This window comes from Mauremys mutica, chromosome 10 (genome assembly GCF_020497125.1).
Source record: "Mauremys mutica isolate MM-2020 ecotype Southern chromosome 10, ASM2049712v1, whole genome shotgun sequence".
NCBI classification, from domain to species: domain Eukaryota; kingdom Metazoa; phylum Chordata; order Testudines; family Geoemydidae; genus Mauremys; species Mauremys mutica.
In genome coordinates, this window is record NC_059081.1 from 81,204,210 (window position 1) to 81,231,576 (window position 27,367).

At 51.8% G+C, this 27,367-nt stretch overlaps 2 protein-coding genes across 5 annotated transcripts; one reads left to right on the top strand and one right to left on the bottom strand.

Annotated features, from left to right (window-relative positions):
* Window positions 1-27,036, bottom strand: LOC123378309 (zinc finger protein 420-like). The gene is made up of 7 exons (XM_045031902.1): window positions 26,633-27,036; window positions 25,165-26,494; window positions 22,734-22,883; window positions 16,110-16,371; window positions 8,771-8,942; window positions 4,030-4,122; window positions 1-3,689 (listed from the first exon to the last, which is right to left on the bottom strand). The coding sequence occupies exons 2-7, from the start codon at window positions 26,358-26,360 to the stop codon at window positions 2,554-2,556; spliced, it is 3,009 nt and encodes a 1,002-aa protein (XP_044887837.1). The 5' UTR covers window positions 26,361-26,494; window positions 26,633-27,036; the 3' UTR covers window positions 1-2,553.
* LOC123378253 (zinc finger protein 436-like) lies at window positions 16,341-20,982 on the top strand. Of its 4 annotated transcripts, none has more exons than XM_045031819.1 (3): window positions 16,341-16,653; window positions 17,918-18,044; window positions 18,615-20,982. In XM_045031819.1, exon 3 carries the CDS (start codon window positions 19,387-19,389, stop codon window positions 20,407-20,409), a length of 1,023 nt encoding a protein of 340 aa, XP_044887754.1. In that variant the 5' UTR covers window positions 16,341-16,653; window positions 17,918-18,044; window positions 18,615-19,386; the 3' UTR covers window positions 20,410-20,982. The 4 variants fall into 4 exon arrangements, with proteins under 4 accessions (XP_044887754.1, XP_044887755.1, XP_044887756.1 ...); XM_045031820.1 differs by having other exon boundaries at window positions 18,847-20,982; XM_045031821.1 differs by having other exon boundaries at window positions 19,066-20,982.
* Window positions 27,037-27,367: the final 331 nt, after the last annotated feature.

Genomic DNA, 27,367 nt, shown 5'->3' on the forward strand with positions numbered 1-27,367 from the left:
CTATTGTAAGTGCTCATATAGTCCCCATCAGTGCTATACCCAAGCGCTTCACAAGCTTTAATGCATTTCTGTTATCCCCATTGTACAGATGGGGAGCTGTGGCCCAGAAGCCCAGATCCACAAAGGGATTTAGGCTCCTAACACCTTTGTGGAACTGGGCCTAAGGGACTTTCCCAAGTTCATGCAGAAAATCTATGCTGGAGCAGGAACTTGAACTAGTCTCTCTCAAGGGCGAGATTAGTGCCCAACCCCCTGAACCAGCTTCCTTCTCTGCATTCATCTTAAACAAGCAGCCTTAGTTTTGCACTAATCTTGCTTTTTATATATAACTCATTTGGGTTTAAGACAAGTATGTTTGCCTGCACTTCATGTTAGCATTGACGATTAGACTTTGAACTTCATCCCTCATTAAGATGCATGATGTAAGAAATACACATTCTAAACCATATTGGACCATTAATTTAATGAACCTATTATCTACCAGGTTTCTAAGGACTAGACTATACTACAAAATTAGGTCAATATAACTACATCATGCAGGGGTGTGAACATTCCACACCCACGAGCGATGCAGTTAAACCGACCTAACCCCTGGTGTAGACAGGAATTCTCCTGTCAACCTAGCTACTGCCTCTCAGGGAGGTGGAGTGCCTGTGCCATCAGGAGAACCCCTCCCGTTGGAATAGGCAGCATCTGCACTGAAGCACTTCAGCAGCACACAAGCCCTTTTTATACCTGTTCCTCAGCTAAAAGACAGACTGGGGAAGCAGGGTAAATGTAGCCATTCATTAGCCAAAATAGAATTTCAAAAGCAACTAAGAAATTACAGAAAGTCAAATAAAGCTGGTTAGGTGACAGTGTTGACAGTGTTTAAAAGAATGAATTAAACATGGGATGTTACAGTTGACCAAGAAATAAAAACGGAGGAAGGGTTGGGGTGGCACCACTTCATGTAGCCAGGGGAAAGGCTACGGCCATGAGGTGCAAGTGACACCCTCTACAGGTACCACTAGGCACATTTCTCAGGCTCCAGTGCGCTGGGTGCACACACACCTATGTGAAGAAGCAGATGATGATATTGTGTTACCAACTCTTGAAAATGTAATGCAGCTCATTATATTTGGTGTTTTCCAGCCCCAGCTGCTAGAATCAAGAGACTGAATAAGAAGCTCAACTTTCTTTTCTTTCCTTTTTTTAAGGGAGGTTCTAGCCCTCACGGCTGCAGGGAAAAGACTGAAAATGTGACGCACGTGCACACTTAAAGGCTCAGAAACCAGAAGAAACAAAAACTTACAATGTATTATTTTTAAAACCCCTCCGGACTTTTAAGCCAAATCTCATGTTCTGGGGGCTGGACTCATGATTTTTACATGCTTGGGGTTGGCAAGGCTGCACTGAGGGCTTGTACCACTTTAACATAAGGTGGGAATTTAAGCTCGTTTAGTTAAAACACTGCACATCCCTGTGTAGACACGCTTATTTCAATTTAAGAATGGCTTATTTTGATTAAGCTTAAAACTGCTCCCAATCAATGTTACTGCTCCCAAACAATCCGTTTTGTTGGCAGAATTTTTTCTCCTTTTGTTTTATTCTTCTGCCTGAGACTGAGGACTTGTTCCTCCCTGGCACTGGAATGAGGTTGTGACAATTGAAAATGGAATGACCCTACTGCAGACTCAGCTCAGACAGCATTAGGATGAGACCTAGGTCTCCATTTCCTGAACCCTAACACCCTATTGCCTTCTGCAGGGCTCTAATAGGAGCTCGGCGAGTATTTCATCACGAATGGTGTGGGACGCACTGACCATTCAGGACAGGATTTCCAGGAGCTTGCCAGGGAGAAATGAGTAATTTAGGTAGGCAGAAAATGGGGGTTGGCTCCACTGGCAATTCAAGGCACTTTCAAGACAGTAATGTAAGTGGCCCCAGATGACCCCGGGCACCCAAATGGGAGAGAGAAGGCAAGGGGCATGGAGAGAATGGAGGGGAGCATTCTATTATAGGCAGCATGCATAGAGACCCCTATAGTTCAGGCTGCCCGACGCATCCATTCTGGGTGATGAATGAGGTAGGAGCCCTGTGGGAAAAAACGGTATGTGACAATGTAAATTAAAATTGTACCATCACGTATTTGCACAAGGGGCCAGAATTAAGGTTGTCTGAGCAAAATCAAACTACAGTTCTGGATCAGTTTGAGAGCCCAGCCGTGGTCTGGGGGGTGGTGGCGATTGGTCTCTTGAGTTAGTTTAGGGCCTGAGCCACGTAGCTTTCTCCCAGCCACTGCCCACGTGAGGAAAAAGGGGCTCCTGGAGGGGTTTCCCTCTCTCTTCCCATGTTGACAAGACACCGAGGGCCTGGCAGCTTTACAGCTTGGGATGCACCAGTTAAATAGGAGATGATGTGGGCTTCTTCTCTGCCTAGGACTTGCTAGAGGATCACCACCAGTCAGCTTAGGGGTGGCTCCTGCAGTCAGCTGACCCAACAGATGTGCAGACGGATGGTGCTGAGAAGCCGAATACCCCCGTGTGTTGTGGAAACGGCCATGGATGCCGTTCACTGGGGACAGCCCTGGTCAGGGCATTGTTCCTCTGCCGGGTGGTCTCTCTGATGCACGTTCAGGCTGGTTTTCTTGCGGAAGCCCTTCCCGCACTCCGGACACATGTAGGGCGTCTCGCCGGTGTGGGTTCTCCGGTGTGCAATAAGGGGGGACCGCGCATAAAATCCCTTTCCACAGTCAGGACACTTGTAGGGCCTCTCTCCCGTGTGGATCCGCTGGTGGGCAAGCAGAGCGGAGCTCTGGCTGAAGCCCTTCCTGCACTCGGGGCATTTGTAGGGCCGCTCCCCCGTGTGGTTCCTCTGGTGTTTGATGAGGGCGGAGCTGTTGGTGTAGCTCTTCCCACACTCGGCACAGCAGTAGGGCCTTTCGCCCATGTGCAGCCGCTGGTGGGCGGTGAAGTCCGAGCTCTGCGTGAAGCCCTTCCCGCACTGGGCGCACTGGTAGGGCCGCTCCCCCGTGTGCACTCGCTGGTGCGTGGCCAGGTTGGAGCTCTGGCTGAAGCCCTTCCCGCAGTGGGGGCATTCGTAGGGCTTCTCTCCAGTGTGGAACCTCTGGTGGATGATGAGGTGGGAGCTCCGACTGAAGCCCTTCCCGCATTCGGGGCATTGGTAGGGCTTCTCGCCCGTGTGGGTTCTCTGGTGGGTGATGAGCTGCGAGCTCTGGATGAAGCTCTTCCCACAACTGGGGCACTGGTAGGGTTTCTCCCCAGTGTGGATGCGCCGGTGCTTAGCCAGGGTGGAGCTGACGGTGAAGCCTTTCCCGCACAAAAGACACCTGTAGGGCTTCTCGCCCGAGTGGATTCTCTGATGTCTAGTAAGACCTAAGCTCCCACGGAAGCTTTTCCCACAGTCGGGGCATGTGTTCTTTCCCTCTCCCGTGTGGCGTCTCCGCGGGATTGGGAGGTCACTGAGATCACCTCCCCCAAGATGGATGGATTTCCCCAGTCTTTTCGCTGGAGGGTTTCTTTGCTCTCTTTTGGACCTGCCTGGACTCTCAGAAGCTTTTCCCTGCTCAAGAGGGCAGAAATTTCCCTGCGCTTTGGATCTTCCCAGTAACGTCACATGAAGTTCCACTTGCTCAGGACCTCCCTGCTGAGGACTCTCCTCATTCTCACGCACCATCCCATGACCTGCTGGGAGAGAGAGAGACAGACAGAAGCGAGTCACTCCCTGCGCTGGGAAAAGAAGATGCCTAAGACAGGGCAGGGAGGTTGCAAACCAAAATACTGTTTGGGAGATTGAGGAATCTGGAGCTGAATCCCCCCAGCCATTCCTCCAAGGGGCGTGAGGGGGGACTGGTTCTATCACCTCGTGCCCAAGCTCTGTGGAGGACAGGAGGGCACAAGAGGGAATTACCGGAAGGTGGCAGTCAGGATTACTGGAAAGTCACAAGGATACGACACCTGCCAATACAATCCTAGCTTTCTACTCCCTCACCACAGTTTCCTGACATCAGTCTCCCATGTTCCCTACCTGTACAGGTGCGTCTTAGGTTCTCCCTTTCCAGGACCAATGGCTCTTCCTCTAGTTCCATCTGAGAGATCACATCGGTAATTAGACACAGTGCTGGGAGGGGGAGGGAGAAAACACATCAGGGTAACATGATTGTGGAATCTCTCTCAAAAATCTCCCAAGACATTATACAAGAGTAGGACTCCTGAGCTTGCTCTCAGTGCTGAGAGCCGTAGGGGTCTGCATCAGCCAGCCACGGAGCCCCTGGCTATGTCCAGTGCCTTTTCCTCTGAACCCCACCCAGCTCAGCTCTCCACGTAGGCAGTACTGCCAGCCTCCAGAAACCAAAAATTAGGAGGGGTTATTTAAATCAAACCATGTGTTTCCATCTGTCTTTTAACTCTCCTCTATTCCTCTGCCAATGGGGGTGTCAGAATTCCACCTGAAAAGGCAAACAGTAATGGCCACAGCCATGCAAGCTACTCCATTTACCATCTCCTCACCCCTAGTATAGAGGAACTGCCATCCAATTCCTATTACCCAAGTCCTCCCTGCTCCCTCCTCTACCTGGGTCCAAGCAGAACAATGCAACTCCCCATCCCCTGCCTCCCATTCCCCTGGGTCCCTCGCTCTGTTCCAGGGCCATACAGGTCAGATCTGAATCCTCAGCCCTACAGTGCTTGCACAGAGCGCTGCCCACACCCCCAGCCCGGAAGATTGTGGGTCTGCAGCGACTTCCTGAGTCAGCGTGACAGCTCCTGCAGGCACCATGATCGTAGGCTCTCGAGCAGTTTGTGAGAGTTCAAGTTGGCAACACTGTCTTCCCCTGGCTGCTGGAAGGGGACTGTCCTCTGCACCCCCTCAGCCTGCCTCCTGCCCCCCACATTCCCCTGCATTCCCTCAACTGCCCTTCTGCCTCCCTCACTTTCCCCACCCCCCTGTCATGGTGTCTCTGCTGCTTCTCACAGTCCCTGTGTGTCTTGTCCGGCCCCTTCAATCTGTTGGCCTGGCTTCAATCCCATTGAAAACAGTGGGAGGTGGCAGCCAATTTTCTGAAGAGTAGCCTCACATTAGAAGACAGCAGCCATCTTGCGGGCTTCAGTTGCACTGATAGTAAGAGGAGATGGGAAAAATCATGAGTTGGCCTCTTTTGTCATGTTTTCATGAGACAGGAACCAGCCACAGGATACTGAAGAAGTTCCCGGTGCTGAGGAGGGAGTCCAGTACTGGCCCCATTTCCACTGAGTGTGGAAAGGAAACACTGGGCTGTGGCGCTGACAGACCCCTAGATTCAGCAGCCCACCTAGTCAGCAGGGCTGTAAACGATGCAGGCCTGGCAAAGTCCTGGACCAAGGGAGAGGTCAGGACAGAAAGGCAGAGGCGATCCACTGCTGCCTGATACAAAAACAGCCAGGGCCAGCATCGCCCTCGTTGGGACCAGGGTCCATGGACACCCTGGGGCCAGAACCGGAGTCAATGGTAAGGGATCTCTGACCTCCCTGCGCTGTGCTGGGGAGCTGCTGACAGGCCCTGCTCCATCCTGCACACTGGCATTCACCCTGTGCCAATCCACGCTCCTTCTGGGACCCGGAGTTTGCCTCAGCTGGTCTCATGTGACCTTTTCCATGGCATGCTCGATGGGGAATGACTCTTTGGAGAGGTGCCGGCCCCAGGACGTGAAGCGGCAGCACTTTCCGAACCCGAGGGCAAATCCGAGCCAACGAGCCCTCCTGCTGAAGCAGGCTGCATGGCCTGTTGAATGAGTCCATTTGGTGAGCGAGCTCCAAATCAAACACCGCTCCTTGCCGGGGGCTTCAGCCAGCACCGGTGTGGAGATCGCCCTTCCCCTGCTCCAAACACTACAGACAATGTTTAACCGCTGGGGAGAGCATCACCCAGGAACACTTAAACTCCAACCAACACACGCTGTACTAGCATAGTAATGAACTATATGCAACCAGAAATAGAGGATTGTGAGGATGAAAATCACACAGAGCTCTGACTCCAGCCATGGGCAGTAAGAAGGAACTGTGAGGGGGTCAGGGGGAGGGGCTATGGCCATGACAGCCGCCCCTCTACAGATACTGCTAGGTACAATTCTCTGGCTCCGGCGCACTGGGCGCGCACACACCTAAGTGGAATACACAGCTGCAGCCACTCAATGAAGAGAAATTACTTATTTTCGTTCTTGGAATTAAGGAAGTTAATATATAAATGCTGCAGACCAATAAGGTCCAACCAACCTGTAAAATTACAGGAAATTGTATTGAGATCCAACCCACAGATTCAGTCTTCGTTACCCCTGGCAGCTCCATCTTCTCCTCGCTGGCCTGGGCTGCTACTAGTGCTCAAATGGTTGGCAGTTTTGAATCCCTGATAGAACTCACTACTGATTGGTAAGGAGCTTTGAGCTTCTAACTAAAGGCACATGCAGGGGAATGTCTGCCCTTAGCGAAAACTTCCACACCAGCTTCCAAACAGCTCCTGAGCTGGTTAACACCTTCCTGCACTCCCTCTAGCGTGCGGAAATAGCAACCACTTGCTTGAGCCTCTCTCCAGCCACCTTGTCTGGGAATGTTCCCTACCAACACAGAGCCAGCAGCAACCGCAGCTGCAACTGCGGCAATAAGACGTCTGGCTGAACCCCGGAAAAGAAAGGAGAGTTACGGATGTGCAGCCCACACTCTCGCACTTTTTAGCCATGCTGGCAGCGGTAAAGCTAGAGTGGGTACGTGTGCTCATACCGCAATCACATCTCCGCTTCCCTGTAAGACTGTTTGCCCTCAGTGGAATGTGTCTGTACAGCTTCAAAAACAGCTACTGAACACGTCCACTAACTCCCACACCCGCCTCTGGCCCTTCTAACTAAGGCCCTGTCTACACTAGCACTTAAGTCAGCAAAACTTTCATTGTTCGGGATGTGAAAAAGCCCCCCCACCCCGAGCCACATACGTTTTGCCAGCATAAGCACTTGTGTGCACAGCACTATGTCGGTGAGAGAGGCTCTCCTGCCGTCATAGGTACCACCGCCCGTTATTATGTCCGCGGGAGAGCTCTCTCCCATCAGCACAATGTGGCTACACAAGCGATCTTACGGCAGCACAACTGTATCAGTACAGTGTTTCTGCCCTGCTATCTTAGGCTTTGTCTACACTGGCCCTTTCATCGTTAAAACTTTTGTCGCTCAGGAGTGTGAAAAAACACATCCCAAACGACAAATGTTTTAACAACGAAAAGCGCCAGTGTGGACAGTGCTTCATTGGTGGGAGCCGCACTCCCGTCAACGAAGCTACTGCCCCTCGTTTGGGGTGGTTTGATTTTGTCACTGGGAGAGCTCTCTCCCGCTACACTGGGTCCTTACAACGGGGCGGCTGCAGCAGTAAGGTGCCAGTGTAGACACAGCCTTCCCGGGGGTGTCTTTGAAGAGCCAGGGGCTGCTTCTGCTCAGTGCGTTTTCCTGATCTTTTTTTAGGGCTTGTCATTGTTACAAAATGTTACCGTAACCTACGTACTTACACTGCAGCGAGGCAGTGGGGCAGGGACATGGGATTTAGTTGAATTCTTTGTCTCTGCACACTCTCATTATTCCCCTGCAGGACGTCCCTGTAGTGAGTCCTCTAATGCGGGATCAAAAATGTCTGTTGCCTACACGGCCACCACCCTGGAGTCACTGGCCCCTGAGACATCGAGCATCCCCCACTCTGTGGCTGCTCTGCACTGAACCCACCAGCTCAGCCATGGCTCAGCAACGCCCACTGGCCCACAAAGACCAGGGAAAGTCCAGTATTGCCAACGCTTATGGTTGAATCACCTGTCTCACAATAGATGGTGTTTTTTAAAGTCCTGAGTGCTCTGCTGGAATCAAATTATTACTGTAGAATCACAGCTTTTTTTTCTTCTTTAAGTAAGTGTCTAGCTCTTCAGGTTGCAGGAAAAGCATAAAAACATGATCTCTAAATGCTCCAACACCAAAAGGCAAAGAAAAAGACCCAGCGTTATTTTAAAATCTCATGATTTTTAAGCCAATCTCGATGGGGGAGGGAGGGGGGGGGCTGGCTCATCATTGTTGAACCCCTGGTGGGGGCAGTTCTGCGTTCAGTGCAGAGGGGGGCGCTTCGGAAGACTGTAAGGTTTGGATTAAGAAAGTTCGTGTTTTGTTCGGGAAGGGGATTGTGAGTGGGGAGCTGCTGCCCTGGCGGTTCCCTCCCGAGCTTGCAGACAGGCAGCTTTGGTGGCCCCGCTCAGGCGCAGCAGCAGACGTGGCTGCGGAGAACCCAACAAAGGAGCGGGCGGGGAATTGCAGAGCAGCGCAAGCCCGGCGCAGCGTCTCCCTGCTCCGCCCGGCCAGCGGGCTCCGGGCTCACTCGCAGCCGGAGGGGAGGCGCTCGGTGTCCTCACACCTGCCTGCCGCCTACACAGAGGCTGGTGGGTGAAACTGCCCTGAACAGGGTCCAGCGCGTCCCAAGAGCCCGTCCCCAGTTCTCAGGATAGGGAGGTGGGGGGGCTGGGCTCTCCCATGGGCTTGGCCGGTGGATTTCACACCTGCCTCTGGCTAGCAGGCTCAGTCCTGTGGCTACTGGGAACCTGGGACGTCTTCAATCGGGCTTGCACAGAGGGGGGGTTTCTGCCTCCCGCTGCTGAGCGCCGGGCCGCTTTGCAAGCCCTTCCCGGCGGGTTCCTCAGCTGTCACGTCTCGCTCCCTGCCTCCCTCCCCGGTGCATGCCCAGGCAAAGCCACCGCAGCTGCCGGGAAGCTCCCCTACCTCGGCCCGCTCCGCTGCAGCCATGTCCTGTGGCCGGGGTGAGTGTCCGCTTCCCCCCGGCTCCGATCCTGCCCCTCTCGCCGGGTTCCTGCCGCGGAGGGGCGCAGCCCGCGTGTGGCCGCAGCAGCAGCGCCGGGAGGCGGCCACGTGGGGCGCGGCGGGGGAGTCGCTCCTGGCCGGGGCTCGCTGCAGCTCAGGACCCGGCACTGCGGCTCCCGCCAGGGCTTCCTGCGTAGGGCGGGACACAGGAAGGGGCTGGCGGCCAGAGCGGGGTGAAGGGCCCGGGCCCTGCTGAACCTGCCTCTCGCAGGCTGCAGGAGAACAGCCGGTCTCGCTCTGGATCGTCCCGTCCCAGGGGAGCGGGGGCAGGGACGTGGCTGCCACGGGGCCAGCTCAGCTACCAGGCTTTGGGGGAGCTGGTGGTGGATTGGGCCTGGAGGAGGGAGGAGCCGCGAATACCCAGGGCGGTGAAGGGCTGATGGGACACAGCACATGCTGGGAAGAGCTGGCCTGCCTTTTGAGGACAAGGCGAGATGGGAGGGGGCAGGAATTCCCCCGTGAGACGAGTTCAGAAGACCTATGCCCCGAGCCAGCCGGGCCGTCGCTCTGACCCCGGGACCAGACCGAGGCCCCGAGCCAGCCGGTCCATCGCTCTGACCCCGGGACAGACCTACGCACCGAGCCAGCCGGGCCGTCGCTCTGACCCCGGGACAGACCTACGCACCGAGCCAGCCGGTCCGTCGCTCTGACCCCGGGACCAGACCGAGGCCCCGAGCCAGCCGGTCCGTCGCTCTGATCCCGGGACAGACCTACGCCCCGAGCCAGCCGGGCCGTCGCTCTGACCCCGGTACAGACCTACGCACCGAGCCAGCCGGTCCGTCGCTCTGACCCCGGGACAGACCTACGCCCCGAGCCAGCCGGGCCGTCGCTCTGACCCAGGGACCAGACGGAGGCCCCGAGCCAGCCGGTCCATCGCTCTGATCCCGGGACAGACCTACGCCCCGAGCCAGCCGGGCCGTCGCTCTGACCCCGGGACAGACCTACGCCCCGAGCCAGCCGGGCCGTCGCTCTGACCCCGGGACAGACCTACGCACCGAGGCAGCCGGGCCGTCGCTCTGACCCAGGGACAGACCTACGCACCGAGCCAGCCGGGCCGTCACTCTGACCCCGAGACCAGACCGAGGCCCCGAGCCAGCCGGGCCGTCGCTCTGACCCCGGGACAGACCAACGCACCGAGCCAGCCGGGCCGTCGCTCTGACCCCGGGACAGACCAACGCCCCAAGCCAGCCGGGCCGTCGCTCTGACCCCGGGACAGACCAACGCCCCGAGCCAGCCGGGCGGTCGCTCTGACCCCGGGACAGACCTACGCCCCGAGCCAGCCGGGCCGTCGCTCTGACCCCGGGACAGACCTACGCCCCGAGCCAGCCGGGCCGTCGCTCTGACCCCGGGACAGACCAACGCACCGAGCCAGCCGGGCCGTCGCTCTGACCCCGGGACAGACCTACGCACCGAGCCAGCCGGGCCGTCGCTCTGACCCCGGTACAGACCAACGCGCCGAGCGAGCCGGGCCGTCGCTCTGACCCCGGGACAGACCTACGCCCCGAGCCAGCCGGGCCGTCGCTCTGACCCCGGTACAGACCAACGCACCGAGCCAGCCGGGCTGTCGCTCTGATCCGGGACAGACCTACGCACCGAGCCAGCCGGGCCGTCGCTCTGACCCCGGTGTTGCCGGCACAAAGGCCCGAGGCGACAGCAACAGTGGTTCGTTGCCCGGAGTGCCTCGCTCCAATAGACACACCAGGGTGGAGAAGCAAAAAAAAAGGTTTATTTGAGATCTCAAAGCACGGCACTTGGAGACAACAAGTCTCAAATCAAGCACCCTCCATACAAGCAGCTCTCTCTCTTTATACATGATTTCAACTAAGCATCTTTATTACCCCCCACTGCCCAGCTCCCCCTTCCCCCCTCCTCTTCTCCCTCCCTTTTAGTTCCCATACAGCAAATACATTATAACGTAGCAATTACTCTAAACAGGTTAGATCATACTTGGCAGAAAATACATCATCTCGTTAGTAACTTTTTCCCGACCGGTTATTTTGTTTCACTCCCTTCAGCCAGGTGCAAGCAGGCTGTATAATTGCCTCCTGGTACTGATAACTAGTTGCCACACATTCCATTCTTTCCATCTGGCCTGTGGGGTTAATTAAAGTCTAAACATGGAAGCGGTTCGGACAAGCAAGCTGGCCAAAGGCCTGATACAGGGAGGCCTTATTGGCACTGTCATTTTCCACCCCTCTATTAACACTGGGCCATGCCTGGTGCCACCAACACCGGGACAGACCTACGCACCGAGCCAGCCGGGCCGTCGCTCTGACCCCGGGACAGACCAACGCACCGAGCCAGCCGGGCCGTCGCTCTGACCCCGGGACAGACCTACGCACCGAGCCAGCCGGGCCGTCGCTCTGATCCGGGACAGACCTACGCACCGAGCCAGCCGGGCCGTCGCTCTGACCCCGGGACAGACCTACGCACCGAGCCAGCCGGGCCGTCGCTCTGACCCCGGGACAGACCAACGCACCGAGCCAGCCGGGCCGTCGCTCTGACCCCGGGACAGACCTACGCGCCGAGCCAGCCGGGCCGTCGCTCTGACCCCGGGACAGACCTACGCACCGAGCCAGCCGGGCCGTCGCTCTGACCCCGGGACAGACCAACGCGCCGAGCGAGCCGGGCCGTCGCTCTGACCCCGGGACAGACCTACGCCCCGAGCCAGCCGGGCCGTCGCTCTGACCCCGGGACCAGACGGAGGCCCCGAGCCAGCCGGGCCGTCGCTCTGACCCCGGGACCAGACCGAGGCCCCGAGCCAGCCGGGCCGTCGCTCTGACCCCGGGACCAGACCGAGGCCCCGAGCCAGCCGGGCCGTCGCTCTGACCCCGGGACCAGACCGAGGCCCCGAGCCAGCCGGGCCGTCGCTCTGACCCCGGGACCAGACCGAGGCCCCGAGCCAGCCGGGCCGTCGCTCTGACCCCGGGACCAGACCGAGGCCCCGAGCCAGCCGGGCCGTCGCTCTGACCCCGGGACAGACCTACGCACCGAGCCAGCCGGGCCGTCGCTCTGACCCCGGGACAGACCTACGCACCGAGCCAGCCGGGCCATCGCTCTGACCCCGGGACAGACCTACGCACCGAGCCAGCCGGGCCGTCGCTCTGACCCCGGGACAGACCTACGCACCGAGCCAGCCGGGCCGTCGCTCTGACCCCGGGACCAGACCGAGGCCCCGAGCCAGCCGGGCCGTCGCTCTGACCCCGGGACCAGACCGAGGCCCCGAGCCAGCCGGGCCGTCGCTCTGACCCCGGGACCAGACCGAGGCCCCGAGCCAGCCGGGCCGTCGCTCTGATCCGGTACAGACCGACGCCCCGAGCCAGCCGGGCCATCGCTCTGACCCCGGGACAGACCTACGCCCTGAGCTAGCCGGGCCATTGCTCTGTTCCCAGTATACACCTATGCCCCGAGCTAGCCGGGCCATTGCTCTGACCCCAGTACAGACCTACGCACCAAGCTAGCTGGGCCATTGGCCTGATGTTTGAGTAATTTGGAAAATTATGTGATAATAGGGAAGTAGAAGGAACAGCAGCTCAGCTGTTCACAGGCATCTGAAGAAGTGGGGTTTTTTTATCCACGAAAGCTTATGCCCAAATAAATCTGTTAGTCTTTAAGGTGCCGCCGGACTCCTCGTTGCTATTTTGAGAAACCATTCTGGAACCAAAGCTCTGTGGGTCATGTTTTTACCGTTGCACCATAGAACTATTTACGTCCAGGGACTTCTCCAAACTCACAACATCCACTCCCAAAGACGGGGGAGAGGGGAAGGTTTATGACAGTCCTGAACCAAAAATTACTCATTGGAGAAAATATAAGCATGAAGGGAGCAAAGAAAGGGATGTTGGGAAGTTGGCATCCTTTGAGTGCCTTAGCTGTGAGTTCCCAACCTTCCTAATGCTTGTTTCTTTTAACTGTAATCTGAAGTCTGAATTTTCTGCCTCTCTAGTGAGTGCTATTTTGATAACTGCAACGTAATAACACAGTGACAGGAATTCTCAGCCTTAATTCCTGCTTAGTTTTTGTCTGGGCATACTTACTAGTGTTTAATCCTTTCCTTTTATTAACAGCACATCAGTCTCTCTCTCTCTCTCCACTTGCTTGCACTATTCCTTCAGCTTTGATTTTATTGCCTGCTGTGGCAAGATCCACTCACTGCAGTGTTTTTGGTTAGTTCTGAAATGAGATGTGCTGAGCTGGGTTCTGTGACGTAAGCTGTTTCTTGCTGTCCGTAAAGAGTAATGTCAGCCAAACGTAGTCTTTATTTTGCAAAAGCACAAGTAAAAATGGGTTTCACGGCCCAGGACAAGCTCTTGGAAAGTCACCCATGTTTTATTTCACCAGCCCTGGTAACCATGAACAGCAGATGTTTTGGCTCATGAGGCGGTTAGTAGCTGCCCTTCTCGATGCAAATAGTGGGCCTTCTCCTGCCATTATTGCTGGTTCTACAAGTCCCAATCCTGATTTAGGCCCCAATCCAGCAAAGCACTTAAGTGTGTGGGTGACTAAGTAGAACTTGCATGCATAAAGTTAAGTACATGCTTAGGTATGTTGCTACAGCAAGGCCTTCCTCTGCCAGACCGAATTAGAGCCATGGAGCATGAAAAGTGGGCACTGCTCCTGAAAGCCTGTCTCCAGGGAGTCCAGCAAGACAGGTGTGAGCTGGAAATCGGCTAAAGATTTACAGCAAGGTTGGATCTATCACTGGCCAACAACGGGACTGCATTGGTTGTTTAGATACATCTATAATGCCCCTTCACCACTGCTGCATAGCCTCAGAGGCCACTATATATTTCAGGGACATACCTGAAATCCCATAAGATCCAGCCTACTTTAAAAATGACCTGCAAAAAACCTACCCTACCACCAGCAATACAATCCCCCCTGGGCTTGTGCCTTCTTTTGGTCTGTTTTGATGTATAAAGAGGGGCTGAAAGGTTTGTTGGTTTTCTACATTCCCAAGTTCTGGCCCTTCCCTAGTTTTGCTGAGAAAGCTCCTGGATGTTTCAAACCCTGGCTCGCATGAGCGCCTTAACTGATGGGATGTTTATCATTAACAAAGATTCCTTTATCCAAAATGTTCATTGTGTGTTAAAAACAAAAAAGAAAGTGTTTAAACAGTCTGACTAAAAAGCCCTTCCCTCTCAACTGCTCTCCTCTTGGCTTGTGTGATATCACTGGCTGAAGCATTCTCAAGACACTGTCTTTTGCTTCAGTGTCAACCGTCCACTCCAGTATATGGAAGAAGCTTCAACTGAATTGTGAGGTTTAATTATAGCCTGTGTCTAATATTAACTAACTCTGGGGGCACTGCCACCTGCTTCTCCAAACTTTATTAGAGCGCAGACCTGATCAGCTCCTTCCACCAGGACTAAACCCACTGAGACATTCTGAAACCCTCCCCAGACCAGAATCTCTGAAATAAATACTAGAAAGAGCAGAATCAGAGGCTCGTTTTGGGGTATCGCTCTGACATGTTCCCTAGGACAGTATATTCCCTTAGTTACTAGGCAATGGAAAACAACTGGCTTTTCCTCTTTCTTTCTCACCTTATTTGAAGGAAAGTAAATTTACCCAGTGACGATGCAATAAATGGACCTGGACGAGTCTGGGAGTGTGTAACAACAAAAGAAGCTATCACCCTCTCCATTTAAGAGCTTTCAGATCCCTACACCACTTGGAAAGGTGGCAGAAACTCCACTAGTGTTGTGGTTCGCAACCAGGGGTACATAGTGTTTAAACGGCTCTTTTAATGGCCCACAGCTGGGCAGGTGTTTACCGATACCAGTGAGAATTCAGAAACCAATATGCTTAAGGCACAGTCATTTATTTGAGAGAATCACACAGCAGTTAAGGTTACATGGTATACGTTCTTTTCCATAAGCCTCAGTTCCCCAGGCATAACCCCTCAGTAACTGTGCTGGCCTTACACAGTATCCTGACTGGCAAACAAAGCAGGTCTAGCTACCAGCTCTAGATGGAGACCACTTCTCTTTCTTCTTTCCCCTCTCAGGCACTTGGTCTGTCCCTCGAAGCAGGGCCTTGGTTACCCTGACGACTTCTGTCTCTCAGTCTCGAACCTCTTCGGATATTAATTGGGGAATTGACCTGACTCATTTACTTTGCTTAGCACTTACATACCTTTTTGTTCTCAAAGGAGTCACATGTTCCAGAAATATGCCTCGTAGGTGTTTATTATTGGTTTACTTCATAATTTTGGAAGGGGCTGCAAAGCAGACACACAGACCGAAGCTCAGCCATAGTGTACTCTCATGAATCATTCACTTAAGCTCTTAGCGTGAGGTTATCCAAAAAGGGTGATTCTGACCCACGTCAGCCATGTCACCAGGCTCACTGATCGCATGCTCTTCCGTGTTCTTTACTTTGTGAGCGGGTTCTCTGCTGAAATATCCCGAAGTTCGGGGTTAAAACACACACGCCCAGTGAGCCATTGAGCATCATTCCAGTGCAGTTTCAGCACCTCCAGTAGTAGCCCCACTCCATTTATCTAATGCTAATAATAATATATGGAGATATACCTATCTCCTAGAGAACTGGAAGGGACTCTGAAAGGTCATTGAGTCCAGCCCCCTGTCTTCACTAGCAGGACTAAGTACTGGTTTCACTCCAGATCCCCAAGTGGCCCCCTCAAGGATTGAACTCACAATGCTGGGTTTAGCAGGCCAATGCTCAAACCACTGAGCTATCCCTCCCCAATCCTCTAGCAAGTTGAGACATACCAAACTCATGCTTGCCACATTCATTATCAGTCACAGCAATTCATAATAATTTGGCACCGTCTCAACATGTGTGCCCATGGGGGTACACAGAGGTCTCCCAGGGGTACATCGACTCAGCTAGATATTTGCCTAGTTTTACAACAGTCAGTACAAACTAAAATGTCCTACAGTGACTTGTGTATACTATGCTGTATACTATACACTGAAATGTAAGCACAGTATTTATATTCCAATGGATTGATTTTATAGTTACATGGTAAAAATGAGAAAGGAAGCCATGCGTCAGGAACAGTGTGCTGTGACGTCTGTATTGTGATGTCTGATTTGGTAGGCAAGCAGCTTTCAAATGAGGTGAAATTTGGGGGTACACAAGACAAATCAGACCCCCGAAAGGGGTCCAGAGTCTGGAAAGGCTGAGAGCCGCTGCCTGCAGCAGATGCTCTGCCCTCCAGTGACGGGCAGCCGTGTAGAGCTCAGATGGGTGGATGTTGAGTTACCTAGACAGCTTGTATTGCTCCTTCCTCCGCCTCTTTAAGGCTCGCTGGCTGGGACGCTTGGAACAGGCTCTTTCCCTTAGCTGGATCAGCTCCTGCAAGTGCTCTGGGGAGAAAGAGCAGCAGCGCTGGGGCTTGTGCAGTCACTTCCTCCCCCTCTCTGTCTGCAGAGCCCGTGGGGCTGCTCGGAGCATGGCGCGTGTTGCAGCCCGAGCCGGTACTGAGGACACAGGAAGGGGCTGGAGTCGCTGCTGGTGTCTGTAGCTCTGCACTGGGAGAAGGGGAGGCAGGAAGTGGGCTGGGGAGGAACTGAAGGGTCGGGGGCTGCACAGCTCCTGGGTTTCATGTCCAGGCTGCAGCACAGCCACAGCCGAGACAATTCCCTGCTCTCCCAGGGGCAGGGAACAGACACAGGAAAGCGAGGGGCTGAAAGGGGCAGCGCGAGTGTCCAGGTGCCCATCTCACCCTGCTGGTCTGAGAACAGCGTCCACGTTTCCCTTCCCATTGTCCCGCTCTGATGAAGATGGGCAATGGCCACAGGGGAGACGCTCAGGTAGGGGATCTCTGGGGACTGGGTGTGTCCTGCAGAGAGAGGGGACGCTGGGAGGACACTTGCCAAGTCACTCACTTGGTGGGAGAGCCACATGCTGGTCCCACCCATCCCTCCTCCCTGCTCAAATGCCATTCAGACAATGGTGACCAAGGCCATCCTCAAACTCCTGCTTTCTGCTTCTAGGGGTACTGAGCAAGCAGTCGAGCCCCACTTCTAGCCCGGCCACGCTGCCTCTCCTGACAGCATGGCCGGGCATTAGGGAGGTTAGACAGACTGTGGGGAGAAGGCCCCCAGCACATTCACACTTGTGGCCCTGAACCTCAGCAGCAGCTCACCCCATTCTAGGAGGGGGTTGCAGCAAAGAGGGGGCCTGGTGGGTGGGATATGACCTATGGCTGAACAAATTGGGAAAGGGGGCATGGAGGCACGGGGAGAGGTGAGGAGTTAAGAGAAAGGAGGAAAATGGAGATGGAAGAGACTGGCACGGAGAGAAAACACCGATGGTGAAATGAAGGGAGCTGGAGGAATGGGACTGGGAGGCAAGGCTCCAAGCCACTATCCCGCAGCTTCCTGTCCGTAAAATGAGTTGATACTGACCTAAGCTCCTGAGCGGGATGGTGCTGGAGAGAGAAGCTGAATCAGAATGAGGTTTCCTTGCTCACGCACCTGAATAATATGACTGGAGGAGCTGTGGAGCCTGGAGCCACTCTGGGGGTGGTTTAGGATCAGACACCTTGGGTGGGGAAATCCAGAAAACTGAAGAATCTAATGCCTTGAAATGCCCAAGGCTTCTAGCCGGGACTCAGCACCGCTGTGATTGACAGGGACTTCTGGGAATGTAAATAATAGTCTTTGCAATCCCAAGAAGTGAGCGCGTGAACCTCTGAGCCCTGCTGAGGCCCAAGCATGGGCCCCAGAGCTCCTGCAAGAAGTGAGACAGAGAAAGGGAAACAGGACAAAGACAGATCTGTTCCTCACTGGTTAGTAGCAGTTGCAGCTTCCCAGTACTGTCAGCATTTACAGCTATAACAGGGAGAGGGCAGCAGATCTCTGCCAGAACAGGGGAGAATGAAGGGCTGGCCCTGGGAATGAGGGCCAATTGGGAGATGACTCTAATTGGATACTTATGGAAACGATAAGCATCAATGAAGCCTGTGAAATATGGGAGACTGGAGAGGAAGTGCAGGTCTGGGGCGTCTCAGGATCAGTAGTGGGACTGTTTCAAGGGCAAAAGGTACTGAGTGGGAGATGCTTCTTTTTTCAGGTGCCAGTGACCATAAAGGAAGTGACAGTCTATTGCACCAAAGGGCAGTAGGTACTTTTGGATCCTCATCAGATGGTCTTCTACAAGGATGTCACGCAGGAGAATTACAAGATTCTGATCTCCCTGGGTAAGGGCTTGTTCTCCTTCACTTATGAGAAGGCTGCACTCTCTATGAAGGACATAGGTCAGTTTCTGGTCAGGGATCTTCCCAAGTCCCTTAGAATTCTGGGTAATCAGTCCAAAACTGTGCGAGAGAGAGTGCCACAATCCCACCTCTTCCTAGGCAAAAGAAGATGCAGAAACACAATGGCAGAGCTAATTTCCCCATAGCCAGAGCTTGCACTGAGGGAAGAGATATTATATTTATTTGTCCAGGGTCATTTCTGTGCCTGTAATCACTGTATTTCTCCACTTCATCCTCGGAGTGTGTTCTGGACCCTCTGAGGGTCTGGTAATGGGCAAGTGGCTTAATGTTTGCAGCTTAGCTGCATCACTGAGTCCTGCAATGCGTGGGGCAGTCTGAACCTCTCTGGGTCACATCTCCCACCAGAACACTGCCTTTCCCAGAGAGACTCAGCAAACTCTTTCCCATCCATGTTGATAATACAAGCCCCAGTGAAGACAGACACTGGGTTTAAAATCACAGAACAATCTTTGTAACAAGTCTGGATCTCCCATTTTGCTTTTCTGTGAGCAGGATTTCTGACACCTAAACCTGACAGGATCTGTATAGAACAAGAGGAAAAGCCATGGGTCCCTGGAAAGTAAGATACCCGTGATACCTGTACAAGTGAGGAGAAAACCCAAGTCAGAAACCAATCATGAGTGAAAAAAAGAGCTGAAGTCCCACCCAAGCCATTGTGAGCTCTCATGTTTGTGCTTCATCAAATTCAATACTATAAACAGCTGTTTGGTCATGTCCCTCACAGATCTCCCAGAGGTCTTTCCAGAAGACATTAAGCCCTCCCTTCACTCAGACGGGATGTTGGCACTGCAATGCTCTCTCCTCTGGAGAAAGGATTTAAAAGAAACTGGCTCCTGAATTTCAGTCTGAATTAAACCAGATCAAAGATCGTGATGAACCCTCTGCAGTTCCTTTTCTCCTGAACACTGAGAACGAGGGTGTCTGATTTTTTTTTTTCCAGCAGACGTTTAGATCGTGAGAGTGCAGAGAATCTTCAGCAGAAAGGACTTGAGCGAGAGGAACCAGATGGAACAATTTCAGGGAGATCCAAAGAGACCATTTCCCAGAATCCTGATCAAGAAAGAGCCTGTGGGAGTTGTAACTGCCCAGAAAGACAGTGGGTAAGACCTCCAGAAGAGAGAGAGAGTAAATCCACTCACCTCACAAACCTCAAAGGCACCAATGTCCATCAGTGGGCTGTCTCCACAGGCAGTCAGTGAAAACTAAATGTTGTGAGAAAAGGTACAGCAGGGGCTCAGGCCTCAATGGCTGCCAAAGAGCCCCGATGGGAAAGAAATCCTATCCCTGTGCAGACTGTGGGAAGGTCTTCAGCTGGAGCTCAGCCCTGATCACCCACCAGAGAACCCACACGGGTGAGAGGCCCTACAAGTGCCCTGCCTGCGGGAGAGGCTTCAGCCAGAGCTCCAACCTAGTCAGACATCACCGCACCCACACTGGGGAGCGGCCCTATGAGTGCAGTGAGTGTGGGAAGAGCTTCCGCCTCAACTCCCACTTCCTCAAGCATCAGCGCACCCACGCCAAGCCCTACCCCTGTGGGGTCTGCCAGAGAGGCTTCCACAGCTCCTTGGCCTTGGGCAGGCACCAGAGAGCCCACACGCAGGAGCAATGCTACACCTGTGCAGACTGCGGGAAGAGATTTCGGGTGCGCTCAGCACTGGCCCAGCACCGCAGGACACACACAGGGGAGAGGCCCTTCCAGTGCTCCAGCTGTGGGAAGGGCTTCAGCCAGAGCGCCAACCTGCTCACGCATCAGCGGGTCCACACTGGGGAGCGGCCCTTCCAGTGCACCGAGTGTGGGAAATGCTTTGCCGTCAGCTCCCACCTCAGCACTCACCAGAGGAACCATCGCGCGGAACGACCCTGCCAGTGCACTGACTGCGGAAAAGGTTTTGCCAACCCTGCCAAGCTACTCGCCCACCAGAGACGCCACACGGGGGAGCGGCCCTTCCAGTGCCCTGAGTGCGGGAAGTGCTTCAGTGACAGCTCCCTCCTGGTGAAACACCAGCGTATCCACACAGGGGAGCGGCCCTTCCAGTGCCCCGAGTGCGGGAAGAGCTTCAACCGGAACCTGACCCTACTCAGACACCGGAGAGTGCACACCGGGGAGAGGCCCTACATCTGCCCTGCCTGCGGGAAGGGCTTCAGCCAGAGCTCCCACCTCATCACTCACCAGAGAGTGCACACAGGGGAGCGGCCCTACAAATGCCCCACCTGCGGGAAGGCCTTCAGCCAGAACTCCAACCTGATCCGGCACCAGAGGAACCACAAGCACCAGGACACACTGTAACCAGCTCATCAGCACTTGCTGCACACAAGAGAAACCTGCACAGGCACACACTGTGGGGAAAAGCTTCAAACAGAGCTCGGACCTTACAAGGCACCAGAGAAGCCACGTGGGGAAGGAAGCAATGGCTGTCAAACAAATCAAGTCCTACCATTTGGACAGTCCAGAGGAAGTGCTGGAAGCAGCAAGCTGTGCACTGTAGGGAAGTGATTGCTTGGTGGTATTTTTGGATGGAGTAGAGGGAGGCACAAGGTGACAAAGAAGGGATAAATCTGATAAATCTACAGGCGATTGAAAGGGATACATACCAAGGGCAAAGAGAACTTATTTAGGGTTGCACAACAGATGCAGCTAACAGCAGCAGGATGAAATTAAAAGGGGAAGCATTTGTTTTAAAAAGTTCTTGACAGGACTATGTATTATTGAGCAGTTGGATAATGCAATGGTAGCTTCCTCATTTGGGACTTTCTGAAATGTGTTTTTTAGGTTAATTTACTGTAGGGAGGCAGGGAGCTGGATCAGATGAATTAATGAGTCCTTCCTACCTCTGATGTCTCTGAGTCTCTCAATAGAGGGGGGAGGAATAGCTCAGTGGTTTGAGCATTGGCCTGCTAAACCCAGGGTTGAGAGTTCAATCCTTGAGGGGGCCACTTAGGGATCTGGGGCAAAAATCAGTACTTGGTCCTGCTAGTGAAGGCAGGGGGCTGGACTTGATGACCTTTCAAGGTCCCTTCCAGTTCTAGGAGATTGGTATATCTCCCATTATTAATTATTATTATTATTATAACAAAGGCAAAGTTGTTAAAAAATTATGGTGGCAAAAGGAAGGTGAATTTATTTTAATCTCAAGTCTATTGACTGACCCCACCTATCCCTAAAATATATTATCTATTGATACTGGAGACGTGACTCCTGCTATCCTTCTCTCCAGAACAATGGGGTAAGCCATCTTGTTTAGACCATTTCACTAGCCTATTTAAGGCTGGTATTTTTATTGTAAGCTAAGTGATATCAGAGAACAGATCAGAATGCAAATAAGTTCCCCTACCTCTCTACGAGGAGTAAGAATTGAAGGTTTCCCAATTTTAAGCCCAGATATGCAAATTAGACAGAACTTGTTGCAGAGAGGAAGGTACCTGAGGACTAATGCCACAGATGCTACAGTCCTTACCCTGCCAAGAGGAGCATTACCTATCAACAAAATCACCAGTTAATTGGAAAGGAGAAATAATTGGACAAAATTACAGCAAGATTGTGTGGATTGTGAGTGGTATAAAAAGGACTTTCCATACAAATTGCAAAGATTGAAAAAGGTCTCCAGCAGTTGGGGCCAGCTGAACCTAATTAGTTCCCTGGTAACTCCTTCTCCAGCTGAACCTTATTTCCCCATGGTTATCTCTCCTCAGTGGATTGGGAGAGGCCTTTTAACCCCCTGGGCCAAATTACTACCCCTCCCTTTGTAGCCGTTTGTCCTGGGTTTGCCACAGTTAACAGCAACAAAATGAATTTGGGAAGGATGAAATCCATACATTTACTGGTCACTCGTTCTCCTAGGCTGGTATTTCTGTTTGCTCCAATATAAGCATTCGTTCCAGCAGCACAGCGTCCCCCACTGTAAAGAGCCACGGAGTCTGCTAGAAATGTATGTCACCGGGCTTTCAGTTTGTAAACCAGTCCAATCTCAGGCATGTTACTAGAATGTTTTAAGGGAAACAAGGTCTTTTTTTTAATTATTTTGCCATGTTCCTTTACAATGAGAAACCAACCACCATTTTTTTAGTGCCTGATGAGTGAATTAGAGGAGCATTGTGATGAAGACTGACCAAGCATGTGACACTTTGGGCATCTGAATCCTACTTTCATGGGAAACTGCTCTATTGTGAATAACCCCATTACTATTTTCTCAGCAAACAGCTAAGATAAGGGCCATGTGTCAGGGCTGACCCAGTCTCTTCTAAACACACAAATGATGAAGAAAGCAGGAAGGAGGTGAATCCATTCCATGGGGAATGGGGCACTTCATCAAAAAAGCTTTCCTACGTCCAACAGGGAAAACATTCCCCTCCTAAAGAACCCAAATCATTGCACCATTGGACGGATCTTGAAATTCACAATTAATTAGAATCAGGTACTATAAGTTATTTCAGTATGGAAAGTTACTTTCATTTGTGGGGGGAGTAGACACTAAAACCAGTTTTTCTGCTTCCTCTCTGTGCATTAGGCTGAAAAATACAGGGATTGGCATTATTTCCGTGAATCACATTTTTGAACTTGCTCTCTCCTAAGAGTTATATTTCAATCTACAGGATTTGCCCAGCCTTACTTACATTAGTGTAACATTCAGGGCATAATAGAGCACATTTTCATTTTTCCACTCTGAAATACTCCTGGAACTTGTTTTTAATTTACAATTTCTGGGTCGATCCTGCATCCTGGGCTTCCGATCACTGGGAGAAGACAGCTGACAGTGCAGGAAACTGAAAAAGCAAAAGGGGAAGATTAAAAAAGAAAAGGGGTGGGTGTGTGCAAAAGGGAATAAACAAACACAAAGGAGCAACATGGAGGGAATGAGATAACCCTTAAAACGTTTCTTTTGTCATCATCTTTGAATTCTGAGCAGAAGTACACTACGTTGCAAGTAAGAACAATGACTTCTACATTTTGTAAGGGGAATACCACAACTAGCAGAGAAACATTATATAGCTAGCTAAAACAATGTAAACATTTTAAAGGAAGCTAAACTACTAGTGATTTCCATTTTACTTTGGGCAGCAAATAGTTTAGGGTAAAGGGATTAAAATCAGAAGTGTCAGGATGGAAAAGTAGACAGCCATTTGTAGTGGTTATTTTAATAGGCATATTGAAGTACAAAAAGATAAACTCTACTTGTATGGCACTGCTGCATAACACGACTGCAGATATATTCCAGTGAGTCTGGTCCCTCTCAAAGAACATTACAGTTCACAACAGAATGAATCTAAAGTCTGTAGCAAAAGTTTGCATTATAAGTTACCATGACAATAAACTCTGACTTATATCAGAAGTTCTATTTGTCTGTTTGAATACTGCAAGTGTACAATTCAGCTATATAAAAATATCAGGTCCATGAAAGAATTTTGTGTACCTCAGTTCATCCACTGTACAGTAAATTCTGAAGACAAGTCAAAGGATTCTTTCATCAGTTTTGTTAACCGTGAATGTGCTACTAAACTGAATTCAATTCCCCCACAGCGTAATTTCTCTGACTTGGTTCTTTGATATATTTACAATGCATACATTTTCATTCCAACAATACATTTTTGGCCTAAAAACGTGGAGTTGTGAGTATGCAACAGAGAACCAAAGACACATGCCTTTCTAAATATATCCTTAAAGTGCAAAATATGTGTTTCCACACAACGGCATGAAAATATAGTTAGTCTGAAAAAGTCAATGCACTCAATATAGAAAATAAGGAACGTGCATTTAAACATGCTCAAAGTACGGAAATGATTTCTTCCTTTTTTTCCTGGCATAAGTGACTTTTTGTGTAATAATATGTGGTAAGTAAACATTTAAAGTAGGCTCTATAAAAGTGTTGCTAAAATGATTTAAAGCTTACAAGAACTTAGGATGAAGCTCTGATTTAAGAAGAGCTATGCTTTGATAAAGGCACCACATTTTTTCCTGTTGTTTCTGTTTACTTTAAAAATATGTTTAATGCTCCTCAGAATCTGTAGAATGTTATCTCAATTCTGTTAAAGATGATCTCTCAGCCATATTTAACATGAAATAACTTGATTTGACTACGGTCATTATGGTATTTCCAAACTTTCCCAATGCAATAGGTTCACTAACCAAAGACAACAATACTTTAATAGTACACTTGATTGGGACAAACAAGGACAGAAATTAGAATCTCTCTCCACCAACAAATTTTCTATTCTGAAAAGCTTAATTTAAAAATATATATATATTACTCTTTCAGCTTTGATACAAAATGATGTTTTGGAAGTTCAAAGTTGTTCAAATTAACCTGAATTACAGATTCTCCCCACTTGCCTTATTTATTTTCTGAAAATGATGAAAAAAAGCTGATCTTCAACACCACATATCCCACTCAACACACCAAGCAGTGCTTGGATGCTGAGCAGAACTTTCCTTTTCCTTGGGAAAGTAAGAAAAAAAGTCTCAGACACTATTTTCTAGATATTTACAGTGCTTTAGAAACAAATTGCACTTCACAGGTTAAAATTCCATTAATCTTTCCATACCCAATTTCTGGTACCAGTGTAAGCAAAAAGTTGGGACTCCATTTTGTGCAGGAATGTCACTTAAATGGAGATCCCTTTGGTGAAGATTAAAATATTTCTTGCATTCGAAGACTCATCCCACTTTTTTTTTTTTTTCCCTATAAAATTGAACATTTTGGCTGAATGGTAACCCTTACGACTCTAGCTTACAAGAGGCATCCTACCTATCTAAACCAAAATAGCTAAAGATGAACTTTGTGAAACTCTATTGCAACCATGTAACATTTTGAACACAAGACTGATTGTATGGAGCATTGAGAGACTTATTGGAGAGATGATGGTATGACAAAAAAAAGTGTTTGCATTGCACCTTTAGGATGCAGAATTCCACTTCAGAATGTTTTCTTGAACAACACTGGTGTGCCATGGGGTTTTTATTTTATAGAAATTAACTCAGCCACTCTCTCCCCCATTTGGGCTGGGGGCACGGGGAACCACACCCAATTTTAGTTTTAGTGATTATTACTGCTCTCCGTCTTGTTGCTGCTCTCTGTCAGGCTGATGTTGTTGTTCTGGGCAGCCATCTTGGTGCTGCTGTTTCTGCTCCTGCCTTTTCTTTTCAGCCAGTGCTTTTGCCCTTGTAGTCATTGCTCTGGGCCTGATGTCACACCTCTCTTCGTCCTGCTGATGCTTTTTACAATGTTTCTCAAATGTAGACATTTTGGCATAAGTCCGGTTGCAAACCATGCAGTGATAGGGCCTCTCCCCACTGTGCGTTCTCATATGAAGCTGGAGATAAGAGGACCTAGAAAAAGTTCGACTACAAACAGAACAGCGGTGAGGTTCACGGGCTTCATGTGTTTTTAAGTGCTGTTTGAGAGATGAGGCCTGCTTAAAGGCCTTACTGCATGTGGTACATTTGAAATTCCTCTCCCCAGACTCAAGGAGCTGATGCGACATGAGGTGAGCGGAGGAACGGAAGTTTTTCCCACACTTGTCACATTTGTAGGGCCTCTCACCAGTGTGAAGGCGGATGTGCAGGATCAGTCCTGCCTTCTGTGTGAAGGCCTTCTCGCACTGGGTGCATTTGAAAGGCCTCTCCCCTGTGTGAACACGTCTGTGAGTCTTCAGGTGTGAGGCACGCCCAAAGTTCTTCCCACAGTCCTCACATTTAAAGGGTTTTTCCCCTGTGTGGATTGCTTTGTGCCTCACAAGGTGCGAGGACTGTAGGAAGAGCTTCCCACACACACTGCACTTGTACTTCCTCTCACCCGTGTGTGAGCGCAGATGCAGGGCCAGGTGGGAGGAGGAGATGAATTTCTTGCCGCAGAGTGGGCAGGTGTGGGGCCGCTCGCCAGTGTGAATGCGTTTGTGCAGTACCAGGCCAGAGGACAGGGCAAAGGTCTTCCCACACATGGGACACTTGTAAGGCTTCTCTCCTGTGTGAACACGCTGGTGCTTCACCAGAGCTGATGTCTGGGCAAAGGTCTTTCCACAGAGCTCGCAGCGATACGGTCGCTCCGCAGCGTGAGACATCTCATGAAGTTCTAGCTCCGTCAGCTGGGCAAAAGACCTGCCACATTCAGAGCATTTAAAGGGTTTGCTAATGAGAACGGCTTTGCTGGGTGGATTGTTCGTTGACAAGTTACTAGTCACAGAGCTATTAATAACAGAGCTACTGGGCACCATTGTTGGTAATGAGAAACTTTGAGAATTCATCATTGCATCAGCTTGGCATATAACGTAACACAACGATGGGGGGAATGGTACTTAGTCACGGAGAATCATAACAATGGTCTCCTCAATTTAAAGAGCAACAAATTTCAGCATCAGGTACACAGATGAATAGTTAACACCTGAAAGGGGGAAAAAAGATGACAGAATGACATTCACCCTCACAATGCAATGTCACAAAACAATTTGATGTAACGTGAGCCCATGCTAAGCGCTGTCATTGTCTCATGGTGTTTCTCTGCTTCCTGCTCGTGACTTACTGCGCTACGGTGTCTCATTCTTGTCTGTTTGGGTTTGGTTCTTGTTTTAAATTAAGATGTCTCTGCCGCTACCAAACCTAAAATGAGTCTGGGTAAAGTTTTCAAGAACACCCACGCGAGTCAAGTCGCCCAAGCCTGACCCTGATCCGTGACACAGGCACTTCGGAGCTGTCCTCACCCCCCTGCGGCTACACGGTTCGGTAACTGCCCAGTGACCGCGGCGCAGGAGCAGAGGCCGCCTGGTCAGACGTGTCGAGTTGATGATTGAGACTAGGACGAGCTCGGTGACAGTCTCCGCCCCCGCCCCGGGGCAGTGGGGCTGGGCCAGCAGCGCCCCCCGCCCCCGCCCTCGGGAAAGGGGGACCCCGGCGCCCCCAGCCGCGGTGGCGGTGGGTGCTGGACCCCTTCCTCCTCCCCCCCCCCCCCGGGCTCGGCCCCGGCCCCGGCCCCCTCGGGCCACGGTTATTGCAGCAGAAGTCGGGGCCGATCGGGGCGCTAGACACAGACCCGCCCAAGCCCCGGGCCCGGTCCCGACAGCCGCGGCCAAAGCCCGGCCCTGCCCGGGTGACAGGCAGCGGCTCCCGCCGGGCCGGGCCGGGCCGGGCCGGGGCTCCCCTCCCCGCGCCCCCGGGGGCTGACGGCGCGGGGCTCCCTGGCCAGGCACCGGGGGCTCCTTGCCCCGCCCCGCGCCGCGCCCCAGAACCGCTGTTACCCGGCAGCGGGCGCTTCCCAGAC